At 50.1% G+C, this 19913-nt stretch overlaps 1 protein-coding gene across 3 annotated transcripts in view; it reads right to left on the minus strand.

Moving 5' to 3' along the window:
• The window catches only part of AFAP1 (actin filament associated protein 1), a 149732-nt gene that overhangs the window by 79825 nt on the left and 49994 nt on the right, over positions 1-19913 (minus strand). For all 3 annotated transcript variants that reach the window (XR_003511617.1, XM_027545114.1, XM_027545113.1), the window contains exons 2-4: positions 16829-16957; positions 12076-12173; positions 5-113 (exon numbers count right to left, since the gene is read on the minus strand). Coding sequence is in view for 2 of the 3 variants with exons in the window: in XM_027545114.1 (XP_027400915.1) it covers positions 5-113; positions 12076-12173; positions 16829-16955 (334 nt within the window). In the remaining variant the exon portion in view is untranslated. The remainder of the gene's footprint in view (positions 1-4; positions 114-12075; positions 12174-16828; positions 16958-19913) is intronic.

Here is a 19913-nt window from a genome sequence, read left to right on the forward strand (position 1 = left end):
TCACTTGAGGTGATGTACTCCGGAGCTTTCCCGGGACTCAGGGGCACGGCCTCCTCGTAGTAGCCTTCCGGGAGAGAGGACGTTGGGAGCGGTGGCGGCCCATTGTCGGGTGGCTGAGCGAAGGGAGGAAAAACAACAGAGCACCAGAATTAGAAGAGAATTCTGGAGTTTGACCTAACAGGCGTCCGCGGGCACATTCCTCTTTCCTCTGTAATGTCTCCACCGAAAAATAACATCATCCTACAAAGAGTTTCCCAAGTTAGGCTTCTGGCAGGGTCTCCACTGCTCGCTTGCCCACGACCACCTTCTGCCTGGCCCTGGCCACGCCGCTCAATTGATGCCACTCGCCAGCCACCACCAGACACAAACTCAGGCAGAGGCTGCAGTCACTGGCCCTTGCAGAGGCCTCCCCAGAGCAGAGACGGGTATCTCTCCTCCCCTCCACCCAACGGCCCACCCCACACCACTGACTGGCCCAGGTCCCCAGGCTGACTTCCTCCTCCTAGGACCACCCACACCGGAGACCCCTGGGGGGCACAGAGACGGTTCAGATCGCCCATGCGCATCTCAGAGCAGTGCTCGTTACGTGGCAACTGAAGAGGTGAGCATGTGTGCCCTCTATCTCACCAAACCCCTCCTGTGTGTCAGGCTAACTCACAAAGCAAGGGAAGAGGAAATCACCCAGAAGCCAGCTCTAAAAGAAACTGCACGTTATTCTCTGGAGAAGGTATCTGCTCACCACTCAACCCAGTCCCATCGCAGTTCCTTGACAGACTCCGAGACAGGCAGCCTGCTTTCGAAGCCGTAACTTCACAACGTGGAAAGCTGGCAGGCTCAGGCCCATCCAAATTCTAGCTAGACCAGCTGACGCACCGGTCTCTCAAACGTGCCTGGTGACACTAAAGCAGACCCAGCTCTTCCTCCCATGAACACGTGTAGGATCTGCTGGTTCCATCCCTCCCTCCTGGACCTCAGGACAACAGAGACAGAAGGGCTGGAAATTCAACACACAGAACATCTGCTGTCCCCGAGCAGCCGCGGCCCTGGTTATATGCTGCATCGGCCATCCGTGCAGGGGCCCTGCAAGGCCAGCACTACATCGCCTTACGTTTCACAGACACCGAGAGGGAGGCGCAGCGTCTACAAACATCTGCTGAAAATCAGACGCTGCTTCGTGACAAGCTGGGGTCTTCAAGCCCGGGTCTGCCCAGCAGTGACCTTTTTCAGATTCATATTCACTCTCTTCCCCTTTCCCAACTAGTTCACACCACCCATATCCTATAAACAAACAGGAAAGATGTCACTGGGAATGGAGGAGAACAGAGGCCCCAAACTGAAGGGCAACCAAGTTCAGCTTCCAAGGAGAACAATGACCCATAGAACACGAAACTCCACCTTTTTTTTTTCCCCCTGTAACTCAAGCCTGAAGCCAAGAAGTCCTTTGCGAATGACTAATCGCCACTGTGGGCTCAACCCACTCCTTCCTCTCGGAGATGAAGAGAGATAATTCACTCCAGGTCATCCACACAGCACCCTGCCCCGTCCTTGAAGGCAGCGTCCCGGCCCTGGTCCCCCTGCACTCCCCTCCCCAGGCTGCTGCCCACCAGCGGTCACCCTGGGCTCTCATGCTGGAGCACATCCAGGTCCCCCTGAGGGGTGGTGCTGACAGTGGAACCTGATACCCGATCCTCCCTGGGCGAGGTCAGAACAGAAGTCCACACCAGGGTTAAAAATCTCCACTCGGTGCTTTTGGTAGATGGCTGTTTGAGTCCCTGAGTGTTTTTATTAATGAAATGAGAATGCTTCAGCTTCCTCTTAGTGTGTTGAAACAGTGGAGTTATTCATGTTCTGGGAAAGCATTACCAATGGCTGAATCAAACACACACTCATCAATTAGCACAGCACACTCCTTTCCAGGGCTGCTAAGGTGCGTGAGGTAGGAGCCGGCACTCAGCTAATGAGACTTCTCAGAGGACTCTCAGACCCTGCTGGTGTGCACTCCACACAAGCTCTCCGCACGTATGCCCCTAAATCCACGATTCTACTTCTAGAAATGCATGCTAAGAAGGTCAACTGGTCACATGAGCAAAAACATATAAGGATGTTCAATACAAGTTTTTCCCTCCAAATTTTTTTTTTTCAATTGTGTTTTTCTTCCCCTCCAAATTTAAAAGCAATCAAAATATTCCTTGAGATGAGACTGTTCAGGTGTTCCAACACAGCCACGCGCAGCCATTTAAAAGGAAGACGGTGCACGTCCGCAGTCATTTACTTGAAAAGTCTCTACTGGACGCTGTTACATGAAAGAAAATAGGTGCCTGTTAGCCTGTCGGAGCTGTGCTTATGCGGACCTCTACACTAAGACGGGTCACTCCCCAAAACGCTAACACAAGGTTACGGCTGTTTCACGCACATCTGTAGAGCTTGAATTTTCTTTGGGGTTTTTCTATTTGTTTGCTTGCTTGCTTTTGTTTTTTAAGCAGTACCTTGCGTAGTTCTCTGACCAGGAACTGAACCCGTGACCCCTGCATTGGAAGTGCACAGTCTTATAACCACGGGCTGGCCAGGGAAGTCCATTGAATTTTCTGTATACTATTGTTTTAAAAAGAAAAAAAAACACAAACGTGCATTTTGAAATCACACACCTCAAAAAATAATATTTCTAGAGAAGCACCCTGCCTCTCCAAAGAGGATCTCAAGCTCCACCCCCAAATGCCACTGGTTCTTGAACTTCTGCCTCAGGGGTTACAGACACGGGCAGAGGTGACGGTTTGTTACAGGGCAGATGCGGGAAGAGACAGAGAAGACGAGGACCACGGTTTAGCGCCACTGCCTTCAAAGGGAAGGCTTCCTTCAGATCCTTCCGGTAGGTCAGAAGTCACTGGACTTGCTGGAGGAGACTCCTGAGAGGCCCTTGGACCGCAAGGAGAGGAAGCCAGCCCATCCTAAAGGAGATCAACCCTGAATATGCCCTGGAAGGACTGATGCTGAAGCTGAAGCTCCAATACTTTGGCCACCTGGTGTGAAGAGCCAACTCACTGGAAAAAGTCCCGATGCTGGGAAAGACTGAGAGCAGGAGAAGGGGGGACAGAGGATGAGATCACTGGATGGCATCATCGACTCGACGGAGATGAGTTGGAGCAAGCTCCAGGAGATGGTGAAGGACAGGGAAGGCTGGTGTGCTGCACGCAGTCCATGGGGTCGCAAAGAGTTGGCCACGACTGAGCGACTGAATGACAAGATGGCACAAATACAATGATTATTTTGCTATTATTTCAGCAAAATAACAATATTAACTTCTATTCACAGACTGCCTTCTGTGTGCCACACGCTGTTCTGGAAGACTTTCTGTATCTTTTTTCTTGTCCAGAAGACAACTCTGAGAGGTTAGTGTTTTCAATATAATTTTGGAAACAAGGAAACTGAGGCTCAGGGGATGATAGACGTCGCCCAGCGTCCCTGGTATGGCCGAGCTGCTTCGTGGAGAAGGAGGAGCCAGCTGGGTGGGCACTGTGGCAGTGAGAATGCATCCCTGTGTCAGGACCGAGGCCCAGGCACCTTTCACTGCGGTGGCCGAGCCATGTAAGATGCAGGGAAAGCAGCCAGCCTTCAAGGTTGCTGGGCGCAACCCGAGGTGTCCAGCCCCTGCAGCTCCGTGGGATCTGCCCTCTCGTCCCCTCGGGAGGAAGACGCATCGGCACTGCCTCTGTCTCCACTCCCACTCCTCCGCTCCCCTCTCTCCCCTACTGCACTTTCCCGCCCCACCACATTCCCCTCCGCCAGCCCCAATTTATCACTCAGGCCCTTGTACCAGACAGGTCAGTGAACCAGAAGACCTGACTTCAGCAGAGAAAAACCCCAGCCGAGAATGTGGAATCTCTCTCTGACTTTAATTCTATACACACAGGGGTACGTCCAGATTCTGTCTTTCTGGTTACGGTGATTAAAATCCTAAGTGAAGTTGTGTGATGGGCCCAGCACACACACGTTAGGAAGAACAAGTGTGCAAGTTTGTGCAGGCTCAGTGTATCCGACTCTTTGTGACCCCCGCGTGGGCTGTAGCCCGCCAGGCTCCTCTGTCTGTGGGATTTCCCAGGCAAGAATCCTGGGAGAGGTTGCTACTTCCTTCTCCAGGGGATCTTCCTGACCCAGGAACTGAACTCGTGTCTCCTGCATCTCTTGTATTGGCAGGTGGACTCTTCAGTAGCAGCCCAAAGATAGGATCTGACAGAAGAGAAGAGGGCCCACGCTAGAGCCATGCATTGGCAAAACCCTTTTCCGCCGGCACGAGGACAGCACCCCTGACAGCATCAGCTAAGCTTCATGACTGTCAACAGGGAACAAAAGTTTAAGGTCTAAACTGCAAAACGTGGTTTCAACACCAACGTCAAGAATTTCGAGTATGGGCCTTCCCTAGCGATCCAGTGGTTAAGACTCCATGCTGCCACTACAGGAGGCATGGGTTCAATCCCTGCTCAGGGAACTACGGTCCTGTGTGCTGCTCAGCAGAGCCAAAAAAATTTAAAATTTTTTTTAAAATAAGAATTTTGAGCAGGTACTCTTCTTGGTAAAGTAAGTTTTTTTTTTATCCAAATGACAACCCATTCCCTTCTGATCACTATTTAATTTGCATTCCAAGAGCACTTGAGAAAACACTGGGAAATCATCCATGTGTATTTTCTCAAGTTTTATTTACACACAACTCTGAATGAGAGGCCGTGAAGCCTCTTTCTCATCCGCTCCTCCTCCACCAGGAGGCAGGGAGGGGGGAGAGTCCTCCGGCCATGCCAACAGGACACGGGACAGGTCCATGATGAAGATGCCGTAGGGATGAGACGCAACGCCAAACTCTGAGGTTTTCAAGAGACAAGGAGAAAAGAAACGGGATGGGTCACATCCACCAGAAGGATCACATCTGACTTCCCTGGGAATTAAATGATTGTGTTTTAAATCTCAGGCTTAGTCTCCACTCTGCAACTGGTAAAATAACTACTTTTGTCATAATAATCTCAAAGAATCTCATGATCCCATCTGTCAAACACAGAAAACGAAGTTGCTATGAAAGTACTTTAGGAAGGACGAAATGCCATCCAGCCAGGTGGTAGGGGCTGGGACCAAAACCTCAGTTTCCGAGAGACAGGAAGTAGCATGCCGGCTCCTGGGGCTGGGGGGGGAGCCCTTTTCACTGGGTTCCGAGAGACAGGAAGTAGCATGCTGGCTCCTGGGGCTGGGGGGGGGAGCCCTGTTCACTGGGTTCCGAGAGACAGGAAGTAGCATGCTGGCTCCTGGGGCTGGGGGGGGGGAGCCCTGTTCACTGGGGACAGGCTTTCAGTCTGGAAAGATGAAAAGTTCTGGAGACAGATCATGTTAAGGGCTGCACGACAATATGTATGGACTTTACACGACTGAACTCAGTTCAGTTCAGTCACTCAGTCGTGTCTGACTCTTTGTGACCCCATGGACTGCAGCACGCCAGGCTTCCCTGTCCATCACCAACTCCCGGAGCTTGCTCAAACTCATGTCCATCAAGTCGGTGATGCCATCCAACCATCTCATCCTCTTTCACCCTCTTCGCCTCCTGCCTTCAATCTTTCCCAGTATCAGAGTCTTTTTCAATGAGTCAGTTCTTCACATCAGGTGGCCAAAGTACTGGAGTTTCAGCTTCAGCATCAGTCCTTCCAATGAATATTCAAGACTGATCTCCTTTAGGATGGACTGGTTGGATGTCCTTGCAGTCCAAGGGACTCTCAAGAGTCTTCTCCAACACCACAGTTCAAAAGCATCAATTCTTCAGCGCTTAGCTTTCTTTACAGCCCAATTCTCACATCCATACACGACTACTGGAAAAACCATAGCTTTGACTAGACAGACCTTTGTCGACAAAGTAATGTCTCTGCTTTTTAATATGCTGTCTAGGTTGGTCATAGCTTTTCTTCCTAGGAGGAAGTGTCTTTTAATTTCATGGCTGCAGTCACCATTGGCAGTGATTTTGGAGCCCAAGAAAATAAACTCTCACACCACTAAATGGGACACTGACCAATGATTGAAATGATAAAGTCTGTGTTACATATGTTTTACCATAATAAAAAAAAATGACCTATTACCTGTTGGTATAATAAGTCATTATATTTACACAGGGTCTGGCCTAAAGACATCAAAACACTAAATTGCTATCTTCTACCCAATCTAAATGGGGCTTTCCCAGTGGCTCAGTGGTAAAGAATCCACCTGTCAATGCGGGTTCAATCCCTGGGTCAAGAAGATCCCCTGGAGGTGGAAATGGCAACTCACTCCAGTAGTCATTTTTTTTTTTAATTGGAGGCTAACTACTTTACAATATTGTGGGTTTTGCCATATATCGACATGAATCAGCCATGAGTGCACATGTGTCCCCCCATCCCGATGCCCCCTCCCACCTCCCTCTCCACCCCATCCCTCTGGGTTGTCTCAGAGCACCAGCCTTGGGTGTCCTGCTTCATGCATCGAATTTGCAGGCATCACCTAGTTTATGTATGGTAATATACACGTTTCAATGCTGTTCTCCTACATTGTCCCACCCTCACCTTCTCCCACATAGTCCAAAAGTCTGTTCTTTACATCTGTGTCTCTTTTGCTGTCTTGAATACAGGGTTGTCATCACCATATTTCTAAATTCCATATATATGTGTTAATATACTGTACTGGGGAGAAGGCAATGGCACCCCACTCCAGTACTCTTGCCTGGAAACTCCCGTGGACAGAGGAGCCTGGTAGGCTGCAGTCCATGGGGTCGCTAAGAGTCGGACACGACTAAGTGACTTCACTTTCACTTTTCATTTCCATGCATTGGAGAAGGCAATGGCAACGCACTCCAGTGTTCTTGCCTGGAGAATCCCAGGGATGGGGGAGCCAGGTGGGCTGCCGTCTATGGGGTCGCACAGAGTTGGACAAGACTGAACGATGCAGCAGCAGCATACTGTATTGGTGTTTCTCTTTCTGGCTTACTTCACTCTGTATAATAGGCTCCAGTTTCATCTACCTCACTAGAACTGACTCAGATGCGTTCTTTTTTTTATAGTTGAGTAATACTCCACTGTGTATATGTGCCACAGCTTTCTTATCCATTCACCTGCCGATGGACATCCAGGTTGCTTCCATGTCCTAGCTATTGTAAACAGCGCTGCAGTGAACACTGGGGTACATGTGTCTCTTTCAATTCACTCCAGTATTCTTGCTTGGGAAATCCCATGGACAGAGGAGTCTGGTGGGCTACAATTCATGGGGTCACAACACGTCAGACACAAGTGAGCGCACACACACACACTCCCATCTAAGTACCATGTAGTCACTCAGTCGCGTCCGACTCTTTGCGACCCCATGGGCTGTAGTCCAGCAGGCTCTTCTGTCCGTGGACTTCTCCAGGCAGGAACATTGGAGTGACCACTCAAGTGAGCAAATAAAAACATTTCTGGAAAATGCCTTGATGAGGTATCATCCGTATCGTCTGCAGCCCCCAGAGGAGCGTGCCTGCTCTCCTCGCTCAGCAGGGAGGTGTGAGGTCTCCCTGTCCGAGGATCCCCTGCTACTCTGGAGCGGAGGAGGAGAGGGCAGGAAGCACAATCCCCAGTGGTCTGTATCAGCCCCGGCTGGAGGGCTGGGCGGCCAATGTCAACACAGATGGGACCCATTTCCGGACGACCCGGCCGCCTTCACAAATGCTCCCTCTGCACCGGCTGCGTGCTAACTAAGGACCAGGCCTTTGACAGCTGCACAGCTCTCAGTGTGAAACAAAACCCAGAATCTGCTGAAAAGCGCAGCCCTTCCCAGAAATGTTTTCATGATGCATATGCATACTTTGGCTTGCTCCAGTCCCCCCCGGAGAGCAAGGGAGCTGGAGGGGCTGTAAAGACACTGCACCCCACCCTGTGACCTCAAGGGTTGAGAGCAGATCTGAATTCGAAGAGCACACACCCACACTCCCACCGCCTGACCTACAGGCCACACTGAAGGGGTCGCCGGCTCATCCAGGGACCCTGGGCTGCAGCCGTGTTGACTCTAAGGGCAAAACAGAAACGTGCACTGCTCCCTTCCCGTATAGAAGGATCATCAGCATGATAAGGCGGGCTTTTTGATGCGGCCCTGACCTTGAGCGGTCGTCCCGGCGTTTTCTGCTTTGCAACGTGAGGAACACAAGGAGAAGAACACACACCGTCTTCAGAAGGTGAAAATCTAGTGCAATCAGAAAAATGCCAAAGGAGGCACTGCTGATCGATGGGCACAAAGCTGCAATTACCCCAGATGGAAAAATTTCAGAGGCCCACTGGATCCCGCCCTCCCCTCCCTTTCACTTCTATCACCTGAGTGTAATTCACCAGCTGTGGGGCATAGAGGCCCATCTGGTCTCTGCCACATCCTGTTGGGGAGGGTGGTGCCCACTTAGGTGTCAGCCAACCAAAGAGGAGCGCTGATGCCCAAGAGGGCCTCACAGAGCCAGGTGAGGGCCCTCAGTTACGGGCCTGTCAGGCCTGAAATGGGGGGTGACGGGATGCTCAGTGTGCTCAGAAAAGTGGTCAATGTGACCCCGCCTGCCTGCCCAGCCTCTCGAGTGTCCAGGAAAAAAGGACATCAAGAGACAGTAACAATTGCAAAAAGCGATGTTCAACACTAAAAGGGCTAAAAAGAGAAAAGGACTCATTTCTCAGAGATCAGAACACACAGAGCTGTGATAAAAGGCAGTATTCCTTTGATACGTGCCATTTTTAAAAGAGTTGAAAATGCAACTATGGCTCAAATGAATGAAATAACACCAGGTTGGAGCACCCTAAGTCTTACGTTAGAAACAAACCCCCCTTGGTCACTTAGAGCTGCTCTAAGGATGGTCCGATCTGCTCTGCAGGCAGGCCCACGGCCCCTCGAGGTTTAACCCCCGCCTCAGTGTGTTCCAGCCTCACCCACGGACGAGCCACCCAAACCCACACAGAGGGGTCTGCAGGCTTCAGTCTTTCGGGGTCTTTCTTGGGCTTGTGCTTTAATTTATGATACGCTCTCTGCCTGGCATAGACTCCTACCCACCGCATCTCTACTCTCCCACCAGCCAAATCTCCTGGAAGTCAACGTGCCAATAGCACATGACCCACTGGACAGAAGCCAACTCACCAAATGCAGTTTACAGAATGACGGGCTTACTTGCTGAGTAACAAATGCCCTGAAAAACCACCAGGAATATACTCGCGTTGTGGAGCACAAGTTCTGGGGCACACGGGCTTCAGTAGTTGTTGCTCTCAGGCTCTAGAGCACAGGCTCAGAGTCGCGGCTCCCCGGCTCCAGAGCATGGGCTCGGCAGTCGCGGCTCCCGGGCTCTAGAGCGTAGGCTCGGCAGTCGAGGCTCCCGGGCTCCAGAGCACGGGCTCAGCAGCTGTGGCTCCCAGGCTCTGGAGCGCAGGCTCAGCAGTCGTGGCTCCCGGGCTCCGGAGCACAGGCTCAGCAGTCGTGACTCCCGGGCTCCGGAGCGCAGGCTCAGCAGTCGTGGCTCCCGGGCTCCAGAGCGCAGGCTCAGCAGTCGTGGCTCCCGGGCTCCGGAGCACAGGCTCAGCAGTCGTGACTCCCGGGCTCCAGAGCACAGGCTCAGCAGTCGTGGCTCCCGGGCTCCGGAGCGCAGGCTCAGCAGTCGCGGCTCCCGGGCTCTAGAGCGTAGGCTCGGCAGTCGAGGCTCCCGGGCTCCAGAGCACGGGCTCAGCAGCTGTGGCTCCCAGGCTCTGGAGCGCAGGCTCAGCAGTCGTGGCACACAGGCTTAGTTGCTCCGCAGCAAGTGGGATCTTCCCAGACCAGGGATTGAACCCATGTCTCCTGCACTGGGCAGGTGGATTCTTCACCACTGAGCCACCAAGGAAGCCCAGAATGCTCACTTTAACAAGTTCCCTGGAATTTTAAGAAGCACTGCCCTACACAGTAACAGCCGGCTCTTGCACAGGGCTTACTAGATGCAAGGCAGATATTCCAAGCACTTGAGGCACACCAACTCTTTTCGGTTTCACAACAATCTCACTAAGTACTATTCAGTTCAGTTCAGTTCAGCCACTCAGTTGTGTCCGACTCTTTGCAGCCCCACGGACTGCAGCGCAGCAGCCTTCCCTGTCCATCACCAACTCCCGGAGCTTGCTCAAACTCATGTCCATCGAGTTGGTGATGCTATCAGCACACTCGTTTTGGAATGAGGCCTCTCAGACACAGAGAGTGAAAGCCACAGTCTGAACCCACACAGCAAGTGTCAGAGCTGGTACCTGGAAGCAGGCAGCCACACTCCCGTCTGCGCCCTGGACCCTGCTGCCTCCTCAGCACCCGATGCAGAAACAGGCTCGTGGTTCCTGACAAACCTTCTCTGTCTGTGAATGCTGGTGAGCGCTCACGTTGGTTTTGCTGCCTCACTTCCACAAATACTGACAGTATTACTGAGAAAAGGCTGGATTTGAAATCAAAAGAATAGGTTATAAAAATCTGCTTTTGCCTTTCCTCCTAACCTTGGGCTGTCCCTTTGCCAGTGGAGCCACATTTCCTTTTCTGTAAAGTGGATACACACACTGTTCACGTGTTCAGAGGTGTTGCAGGGTTCTCTGAGGTCAGGCTGTATGGATTAAATGAAATTGTAAGTGGAAGAGGAATAAGCATGCCCTGTGACATGTGGTAGGGACCCAGTGAGTGCCGAGCTCCTGCCATCCCCTCTCCAGTGATCATCACGGAGCGCCCACAGGACACTGGCCCTGTGCTGGGACCCAGGCAGGGACAAAACAAACAGGCTGTGGCCCTGTCTTCCTGCAGCTCTTCTCTGGCTGGACAGATGATAAGATGATTCATACAGAAAGCAACCATTAGGAAAAGAGTTGCTAGGTAACTGATACTGCTCTAATTTTGAATGAGAGCCTAATTTTCCTGAGTAAGCAAATTAGAAAATAGCAAAAGGCAGAAAAAGCTGAGTGGGGCATGAAAAATGGCAAACACGAATATCCCCAGATCACAAAAATAGCCAGAGAATTCCAAAACAAATTTTGAATGCAGAAAATCAAATAAAATACACATTCCTGGACTATGTACATATTTTTCTTCTGGAGGAAAAAAAAAAAAAGGATATTTAATCCCAGAAAGAAGCATAACAGTGAATATTGAAGTCTCAGGCTACGGATATTCAAACTCAGAGCTAACACAGAGAGACGGGCATGTCACTAGGTTCTACTGCCATTATTTTGCTGATAAATCATCTGATTTCTTTTTAAATCTGACTTAAGAACAGATTTCCATGGACCTGTAGCTCCAGCAATTTTCAGAGGCCCAGCAGCCTCCTGTGGGAAGGCCACACCTACAGCCTCCCACTTAACTGTTACTAGCTCCCCCAAACACACTCATAGGCATGCCCTGAGCAAACCAAGGCCTCTTTTCTTGCAGAATCAGGCTTTTATCACCTGCCCTGGAACCAAAAATAACCCAGGTGTCCAGTGATTCTCCTGATTGTGGGACTTTTTTTTTTTTCATTTTTATTGAAGTACACTTGCTTTACAATGCTGTTAGTTTCCACTGTACAGCAAAGTGAATCAGCTGCTGCTGCTAAGTTGCTTCAGTCGTGTCCAACTCTGTGCGACCCCAGAGACGGCAGCCCACCAGGCTCCCCCGTCCTTGGGATTCTATCCGCTGTTTTCCTGGATTTCTTTCCCACTTTAGGTCCCCACAGAGCACTGAGCGGAGCTGCCTGTGCTGTGCAGCAGCCTCTCATCAGTTCGCTGCTTATAAAGAAGGGACATAGCAGAGAACCGCACGTGTCAGTTCCGACCTCCCGGTTCACCCACCGCTCTGCCCCCTTGCTGTCCGTACGCCTGTTCTCCAAGACTGCATCTCTATTTCTGCTTCATACACCACACTATCTATACCGAGGTGGTATGTAGGTACCATGGCATATTACTCAGCCATAAAAAAGAATGAAACTGGGTCATTTGCAGAGACGTGGATGAACTCAGAGTCTGCGACTAAGTCGGAAAGAGGAAAACAGATACTATATATTAATGCGTACATGTGGACTCTGACAAAGTTAATGGTGGGTCTTGCACTCACCAGCCACGGCTGTGGGATCTCGGGCAAAGGCATCTGGGGAGGGGCCGGCAGGCTGCTAGGGGTCTCCGGCTTCGTGGCATGATCCTTCACTTCAAAACCTGCACCAAAAGCACAAATGAGGATGAGGAAGGCTTGCTCCTTGGAAGACTAGCTATGACCAACCTAGAAAGCATTAAAAAGCACAGACATTTACTTTGCCAACAAAAGTCCGTCTAGTCAAAGCTGTGGTTTTTCCAGTAGTCATGTATGGATGTGAAAGAAAATGAAAGGCACTCAGTCGTGTCCAACTCGTTGTGACCCCATGGACTATATAGTCCATGGAATTCTCCAGCCCAGGATACTGGAGTGGGTAGCTGTTCCCTTCTCTAGGGAATCTTCCCCATCCAGGTCTCTCACATTGCAGGCAGATTCTTTACCAGTTGAGCCATAAGGGAAGCCCATATGGATAAGAGAGTTGGACTATAAAGAAAGCTGAGCCCTGAAGAATTGATGCTTTTGAACTATGGTGTTGGAGAAGACTCTTGAGAATCCCCTGGACTGCAAGGAGATCCAACCAGTCCATCCTAAAAGAGATCAGTCCTGAATATTCATTGGAAGGACTGATGCTGAAGCTAAAACTCCAATACTTTGGCCACGTGATTCGAATAACTGACTCATTTGAAAAGACTCTAATGCTGGGAATGATTGAGGGCAGGGGAAGAAGGGGATGACAGAGGATGAGATGGTTGGATTGCATCAGTGACTCAATGGACATGAGTTTAAGCGAGCTCTGGGAGTTGGTGATGGACAGGGAAGCGTGGTGTGCTGCAGTCCATGGGGTCACAAAGAGTTGGACACAACTGAGCAACTGAACTGAACTAAACTGGATGAGGAAGAGGAGCAAGCTGTAAACAGCTGCCACCTCCTTGACCCCACACTGAACACATCACAAATATTTACTTTCCCTAATCCTTTACAACAGCCCTGCAAGGTAAGTATTCTTCTGCCTCACTCTAGAGGTGAAAGATCTACAGCTGGACCAAAAAAAAAAAGGTTACAGCACTTAAGTAGAGCACGGACAGGAAGAACGATGGAGCTGGCACCAAAGTGGACATCCTTCCCTAGGCCGGGCGGTCTCTCAAGGAGAGCAGCCTCTCCTGAACTCCTGCCCAGGTTAGTGCTCACCCACGTACCGAGGGGGCAGACGCTTCCCTGGGAATCAGTGAGTCTGCACTGAGCACCCTCCTGGGCTGGATGCTGTTAACAGACTTGCTCGCTGCTGACAAGACTGACACACTCTCATACCTTCAGGCCAGCGTATTCAAGTTGGGAAGACAAACATATGCATGCTCGACTCTCAGGAGATGTGGGGAGCAGGGAACCGGAAGGCGCTAATTCGGGCCCAGTGCACTTTACACGCAAGGGCTCAACTCCCTAGACCTAGAAAAAACTGCTCAGTGATCACCTACAAGGGGTTGAGCACGATGTCACGGGCTGGGAAAAGACAAAGTCCCCGACCTGCAGAAGCTACAACAAAGACCAGAATCTTGGCAGAGGACTGGAAACAGTCAAAAAAAGAAAAAAAGAAAGATAAAGGATGAATGGAAATTCTACTGCCAAAACAATCAGTGCATGAGTTTTAAGCAGAATAAAGAGCTGAAGAGAAAATCAGTGAATTGGAAGGTATGGGGAAGGTATTCTACATCCAGAACAAAGCAGGGAGGGAAAGGGTGTTGGAACCCACTGAGCAGAGGAAGAGAGGAAGGGAAACCAGGGGGAGCAGACAGCAACTCCAGAGGCAGGAGGCCCAAACTGCGGCTGGTTCAGACCAGTGGTCTCAGGTGACCGACCCACGGTGTACACAGAAGAGATGAGGCTGCGAGAAATGTTGCCTCTGCCAGCAAAAGCAAGAGTAGGAGATAACAGTCAACAGTCACTCATATCTGCTGTGCCAGGCAATCTTTGGAAGTTTTATATCATCTTGTCAATCCACACAACATCCCTCTGAGGTAGATGCTGCTACCCCTTTTTTCCACAGGGGTGGAGACTGGGCATTGACACGTTGAGTAACTTGTTCAAGGTCACAGCCTGGGTGATGCGCAGAGACAGAGAGCAAAGCCCACATGACTTCACAGCAGTCTCTCTCAGCTCAGTCCCACTGATTCTGTTTCTCTGAGGACCTCTGATTAACAAACCTGCTTTCCTGCAAGTCTGGGATTTTGGTAAGTGTGAAAGTGACTAGTCGTGTCCGACTCTCTGCGACCCCATGGACTATATAGTCCATGGAATTCTCCAGCCCAGAATACTGGAGTGGGTAGCCTTTCCCTTCTCCAGAGGATCTTCCCAACCCAGGGATCGAACCCAGGTCTCCCGCATAGCAGGCAGATTCTTAACCAGCCGAGCCACAGGGGAAGCCCAAGAACACTGGAGTGGGTAGCCTATCTCTTCTCCAGCGGATCTTCCCGACCCAGGAGCACCACATGTCATAAAGGGCCTTGTAGGCAGCCTGAGGGGCCTGGGGTTCATCCATGGGCAATCATAGGTAGAGAAAGGGCTCAGACAGGGAAGCAGCAGCATCGCTTAAAAGCAGGCTTTCAGCCCTATTTTTGTCTCTGTCTCAGAGACAGTGGCTCAGTGGCAAAGAATCCACCTGCAAATGCAGGATCCCTGCATCAGGAAGATCCCCTGCAGGAGGGAATGGCAATCCACTCCAGTGTTCTTGCCTGGAAAAGCCCATGGCCAGAGGAGCCTGGCGGGTTATACAGTCCATGGCGTCGCAAAGAGTCAGGCACAAATGAGCACATGGAGCTCTCTCTCCATCCTACTGGCCCTTTCAATCTGACTGACCCCAAAACACCGTGCTCATCCTGCACTTCTGTCTCAGGGACTCAGGCAGCTCTCATTCCACCTGTTACCAGATCCTTGAGCCCACCGCCCAGACTGACCAGCAGAACTTTCTGGAATGCCAATCTAACTTTGTCAAATCATGGCTTTGCACACTAAAAAGCAAAGAACTGCACATTTAGATGGCTGGAGTGCATGGCATGGGAATTATATCTCAGTGAAGCTGTTTACAGTAAACCTCCACATCTCATCCAGGTGTCTCCTGCCTTCAAGATTCTAACCCCGTATCCCCCAGGAACTGCCCCCAGCCCCTACCCCACTCACTCTCTCTCACTAAGCGGGTCTGGGGGCATCCGCCTCTCGGGTGCTCTCCTAACACAGATGCTCTGTCCCCACTACTCTGTCTTACCCACCGCGCACCAAAGTGGGGACACAACAGGCCTGAGCATGCTGTCTTTACCAGGGCCTGCGGGCAAGGCTGTGCCCTTGGCTGGCATTGGGGAATGTGAATTTCAGAAGCGTTTCCAACACTGCTTAATTGATGAGGTTGGTCTAACGTTGGTTCCTAGACTGTTTGAGCAAACAACACGATCAATGCCAAACACCTGCTGCGATGGCTCATTTTGTGTGCCAACCTGACTGGGCTCAGGGATGCTCAGAGAGCTGGCAGAACGTTATCTCTGGGTGCTTCTGTGAGAATGTTTCTGGGAGAGATGAGCATTTGACTTGGAGAACTGAACAAAGAGGATGGTCCTCCCCGTGTGAGTGGACGTCCTCCAGTGTGCTGAGAATCTGAACACAACAGAAAAGGGGAGGAAGGGTGGACACACCCTCTGGGCTGGAGTCAAGTCATCCGTCTTCTCCTGCCTTCAGACACTGGTGCTCCTGCTGCTCTGATCAGGACGCACACCGGCAGCAACCCTCCCGCCCCCACCGCCCCTTCTCGGACCTTCCGACTCGGACTGAATTACAGTCTGGTAATTACACCACCGGCTTTCTCGGGCCTCAGGCCTGCAGAGGGCAGGTCGTGTCACTGCTCAGCCTCTGAGGCCACATGAGCCAATCCCTATCCCAGATCTTTCCATCTCCCTTGGTAGCTCCGTGCATTCTGTTCCTCCAGGGAACCCTGACCAACAAACCTCCTCTCCTGTTAGTCTGAGATTTAGGTATGTGCCAGGCAGAGGGTGCCTATGTGGCCAGCCCCCAGGAAAGTCCTTGGGCGCTGAGTCTCCAGTGAGCTTCCCGGAATAGAAGCATGGCACATGGGCAGCTACATTTTTGTCGCTGAGGAGACAGTGCGATCTGTGTGAGCCTTGCGAGAGGAGGAGCACGAGGAAGCCCGTGCGTGGAACCCTCCAGACTTGGCAGGAGTCTTTTTCCCTTATAGCCTGTCTGGGTGTCCTTACAACCTCTGTGATGAATCCCAGCCATGAGAAAATACAACTCCATGCTGAGTCCTAGCAAACCTCCTAATGTTGGGTGATTTTAGGGACTCCAACAATGAACCCATTATCCCATTAACTCCTTAAAGGCTTTATCTTTCCAAACCCAGGACTCACACAGTCCCTGGCACATAGTAAGGCCTTCAATGACAACCTGAGGAGTAAATAAATTCATTCATGAATGTGTTCTAGAAAGATGAGAATTAAGGATGGCTTAGAGGCAAAAAGGTGTTACTAGTGGTAAAGAACCCGCCTGTCAATGTAGGAGACATAAGAGACAAGGTTTGATCCCTGGGTTGGGAAGATCCCCTGGAGAAGTAAGTGACAACCCACTCCAGTATCTTTGCCTGGGAAACCTCACAGACAGAGGAGCCTGGGGGGTAACAGTCCATGCGGTCACAGAAGAGTCGGTCATGACTGAAGCGACTTAGCACTTGAGGCCAAAAGAGACTGGAAGAAGACAGACCAGAAGTCTGAGAGGGACATACCTCTGGACGACTGTATCCTCAGCAGGATGTCTGTGATGACTGCCTTTTTCTCCCTGACAGTTGAGGTGAGATACTCGTGGTCCAGGAGTTCAAGAAAGAGACGAAGTTCAACTATTAACTCTTCCATTGCTGAAAATGAAGGAGAGGAGAGAAGGGTACCGTGAGACCCATCGATTTGCAAATGTCAGAATGAGTGCAGGCTTTTACTCAAAGCACTCTGTGTTTAGCTCGATGGATGACTCTGGTTTTCCAACACAAACACAGGTCATCTCAGAGATGCATGCATCATCTTCTAGACCAACTGCTCCTCGGTCGCTCCCTGCTCGGAGGCGACGGTATTCGGCTGGGAGGGCTCCAAAGCCGCAGTGCCGACAGATGGAGTCATGACTCGAGAGCCTGACACCATCATTTGGTGGTAACTGCATGATATTAAATTTCAGTGTCCAGGAGGATAGACGGGAGTTTAAAATGCCATATAGCTTTCAGACAACCACTAGGACGTGGTTTCAGAAACTCAACATCCAACCCTGTGCTTCTGCAGGGCTGGCTCCCTCCCCAGGAAGACTGAGCGCATTTACAGTTACAACAAGGGTCCCGGGGAGGACCGCGATGGCAGCTCAAGTCCTGACTTCCGTCACGCCTTTCATTTCTAGGGTTAAAGCAGATTCTCCCTCTGACTCCCACAGGACTGGACCGCAGGGCTGACGTCAGCGAGCTTCACCCCATGATGTGAACCTCTGAGAGACACCAACATTCTTTCAGGGCATCTGCGAGGTCAAACTATTTTCACGACACTGTGTCATCATTCACTATTTCCTGCACTAACGGTGCAAATGAAAGGGAGGGTAAGCTGTCGGCATCTTAGTGCAAATCAAAGCAGTGACACCCAACTGGACTCTCGGCCAATATATTCTTCACTTACACACTAGCAGTAAAAATAAATAAAATTTACAGAATGCTGCTTTCACTTAAGAGCCCCTTTGATGAAGCAGTAAAGATCACTGCTGTTATTAGATCTCGGCCCTGGAGGAAACCTTTTTAATATGCTGTGTGATGAAGCAGGAAGAATGCGTGACAAGTGTCTGAGCCGTGAGGTACACAGAGCCACTCTCTTCATGCAGCACCGAAGAAGAAATGAGAGAATTTGCGCTTCCAGGTGAAAATAAGAATTTCAAACACAGGCATCCACCACCAGGAGCATGATGGCTTTCCAACAGAGACTTTTCCAGTGAGATTAGGAATGACACCGAGGAACGTGATCTCCTGGTGTATAATGCAGTGTGTCCACATTCGGAAGATCTACGCAACTCAGGAAACCATCATGTCATAAAATCATGTGTGGGTAAAGACACAAGTAAGGTGCAGAATAAGCTGAAATATCCTCATGTAACAGAGAAATCACCGACTCAATGGATATCAGTCTGAGCAAACTCCGGGAGATGGTGAAGGACAGGGAAGCCTGGTGGGCTGCAGCCCATGGGGTCGCAAGGAGTCAGACATGACTTAGCAACTGAACAGCAATAACTGAGAGCAAGTGCTCTCTGATACAGCGTCAGAGTCCACATTGCCACGAACCATTAAGAAACTACCACTCGCTGAGTTTCAGTGCAGTGTCAAAGAATATCCACAGTTTTCTGGAAAGGTACTAAAATATTCTGCAGTTTTCCGAGTACATATCTGTGTGAGGCCAGACTATCTTTATGTACTTCCACCAAAACAATGGTTCATAACAAACAAAATGCAGACGCAGACACAAGAATCCAGCTTTCTTCCATTAAGCCAGATCCTGAAGATACGTGCAGAAACATAAACAATGCCACTCTTCCACACACTATATCACTTTGGTAAATGCAGTTACTTTGCATAAATATATTAATCAGATCAGATCAGATCAGTCGCTCAGTCGTGTCCGACCCTTTGCGACCCCATGAATCGCAGCACGCCAGGCCTCCCTGTCCATCACCAACTCCCGGAGTTCACTCAGACTCACGTCCATCGAGTCGGTGATGCCATCCAGCCATCTCATCCTCTGTCGTCCCCTTCTCCTCTTGCCCCCAATCCCTCCCAGCATCAGAGTCTTTTCCAATGAGTCAACTCTTCTCATGAGATGGCCAAAGTACTGGAGTTTCAGCTTTCATTCCTTCCAAAGAAATCCCAGGGCTGATCTCCTTTAGAATGGACTGGTTGGATCTCCTTGCAGTCCAAGGGACTCTCAAGAGTCTTCTTCAACACCACAGTTCAAAAGCATCAATTCTTCAGTGCTCAGCCTTCTTCACAGTCCAACTCTCACATCCATACATGACCACAGGAAAAACCATAGCCTTGACTAGATGAACCTTTGTTGGCAAAGTAATGTCTCTGCTTTTAATATCTCAAAAATCTTCCAGACTTAAATTCTAGTATGATAAATAGCCACAGATATAACCACACAAATAAAAAAAAAGCTCTTTGGGATTCTCGACACATATTTTGAAACCAAAAAGTCCTAAGCAAAAAAGTTCAAGAACCACTGGTCAATGGGATTCTTCCCAAATCTACTGAAGTCTACAACACCCTCCAGAAAAAAGGATCTTAACTGAGGCCACTCTTAGCTGCCAAAGTTCCCATCATTTTAGATAAGTGGGCAGAGAAATGGCAAATGAGTTCAGGGTAGGCAAGGTGTGTGCTCGGTGGTTCCCTTTTCCTGATTTCCCCTCCATGAAATGAAGAAGCCGGAAAAAGCCAGTCTTTAAGGTCTTTTTCATCAGGAAGACAATTTCCTAATGATTCTAAGTAGAAAACAATCTCATCTATACTTCAGAAATGAAGGGCTGCCAGTATTAATCATAATAGCCAAATATGTGGAAACAACCCCAATGTCCACCAATGGGTGAGTGGAAAAATAAAATGTGGTTCATTCTTACAATGATAAATGATCCAGCCTGAAAAAGAAAGGAAAGTCTGACACATGCTACACCATGGGTGAACTCTGAGGACATTATGCCAAGTGAGGTAAGCCAGTCACGAAAGGACGAGTACTGCATGATCCCACTTATACGAGGTCCCCAGAGCTGTCAAACAGCTGTCAAACAAGCTGTTGGTGTTT

Source organism: Bos indicus x Bos taurus, chromosome 6, assembly GCF_003369695.1.
Source record: "Bos indicus x Bos taurus breed Angus x Brahman F1 hybrid chromosome 6, Bos_hybrid_MaternalHap_v2.0, whole genome shotgun sequence".
Lineage (NCBI taxonomy): Eukaryota > Metazoa > Chordata > Mammalia > Artiodactyla > Bovidae > Bos > Bos indicus x Bos taurus.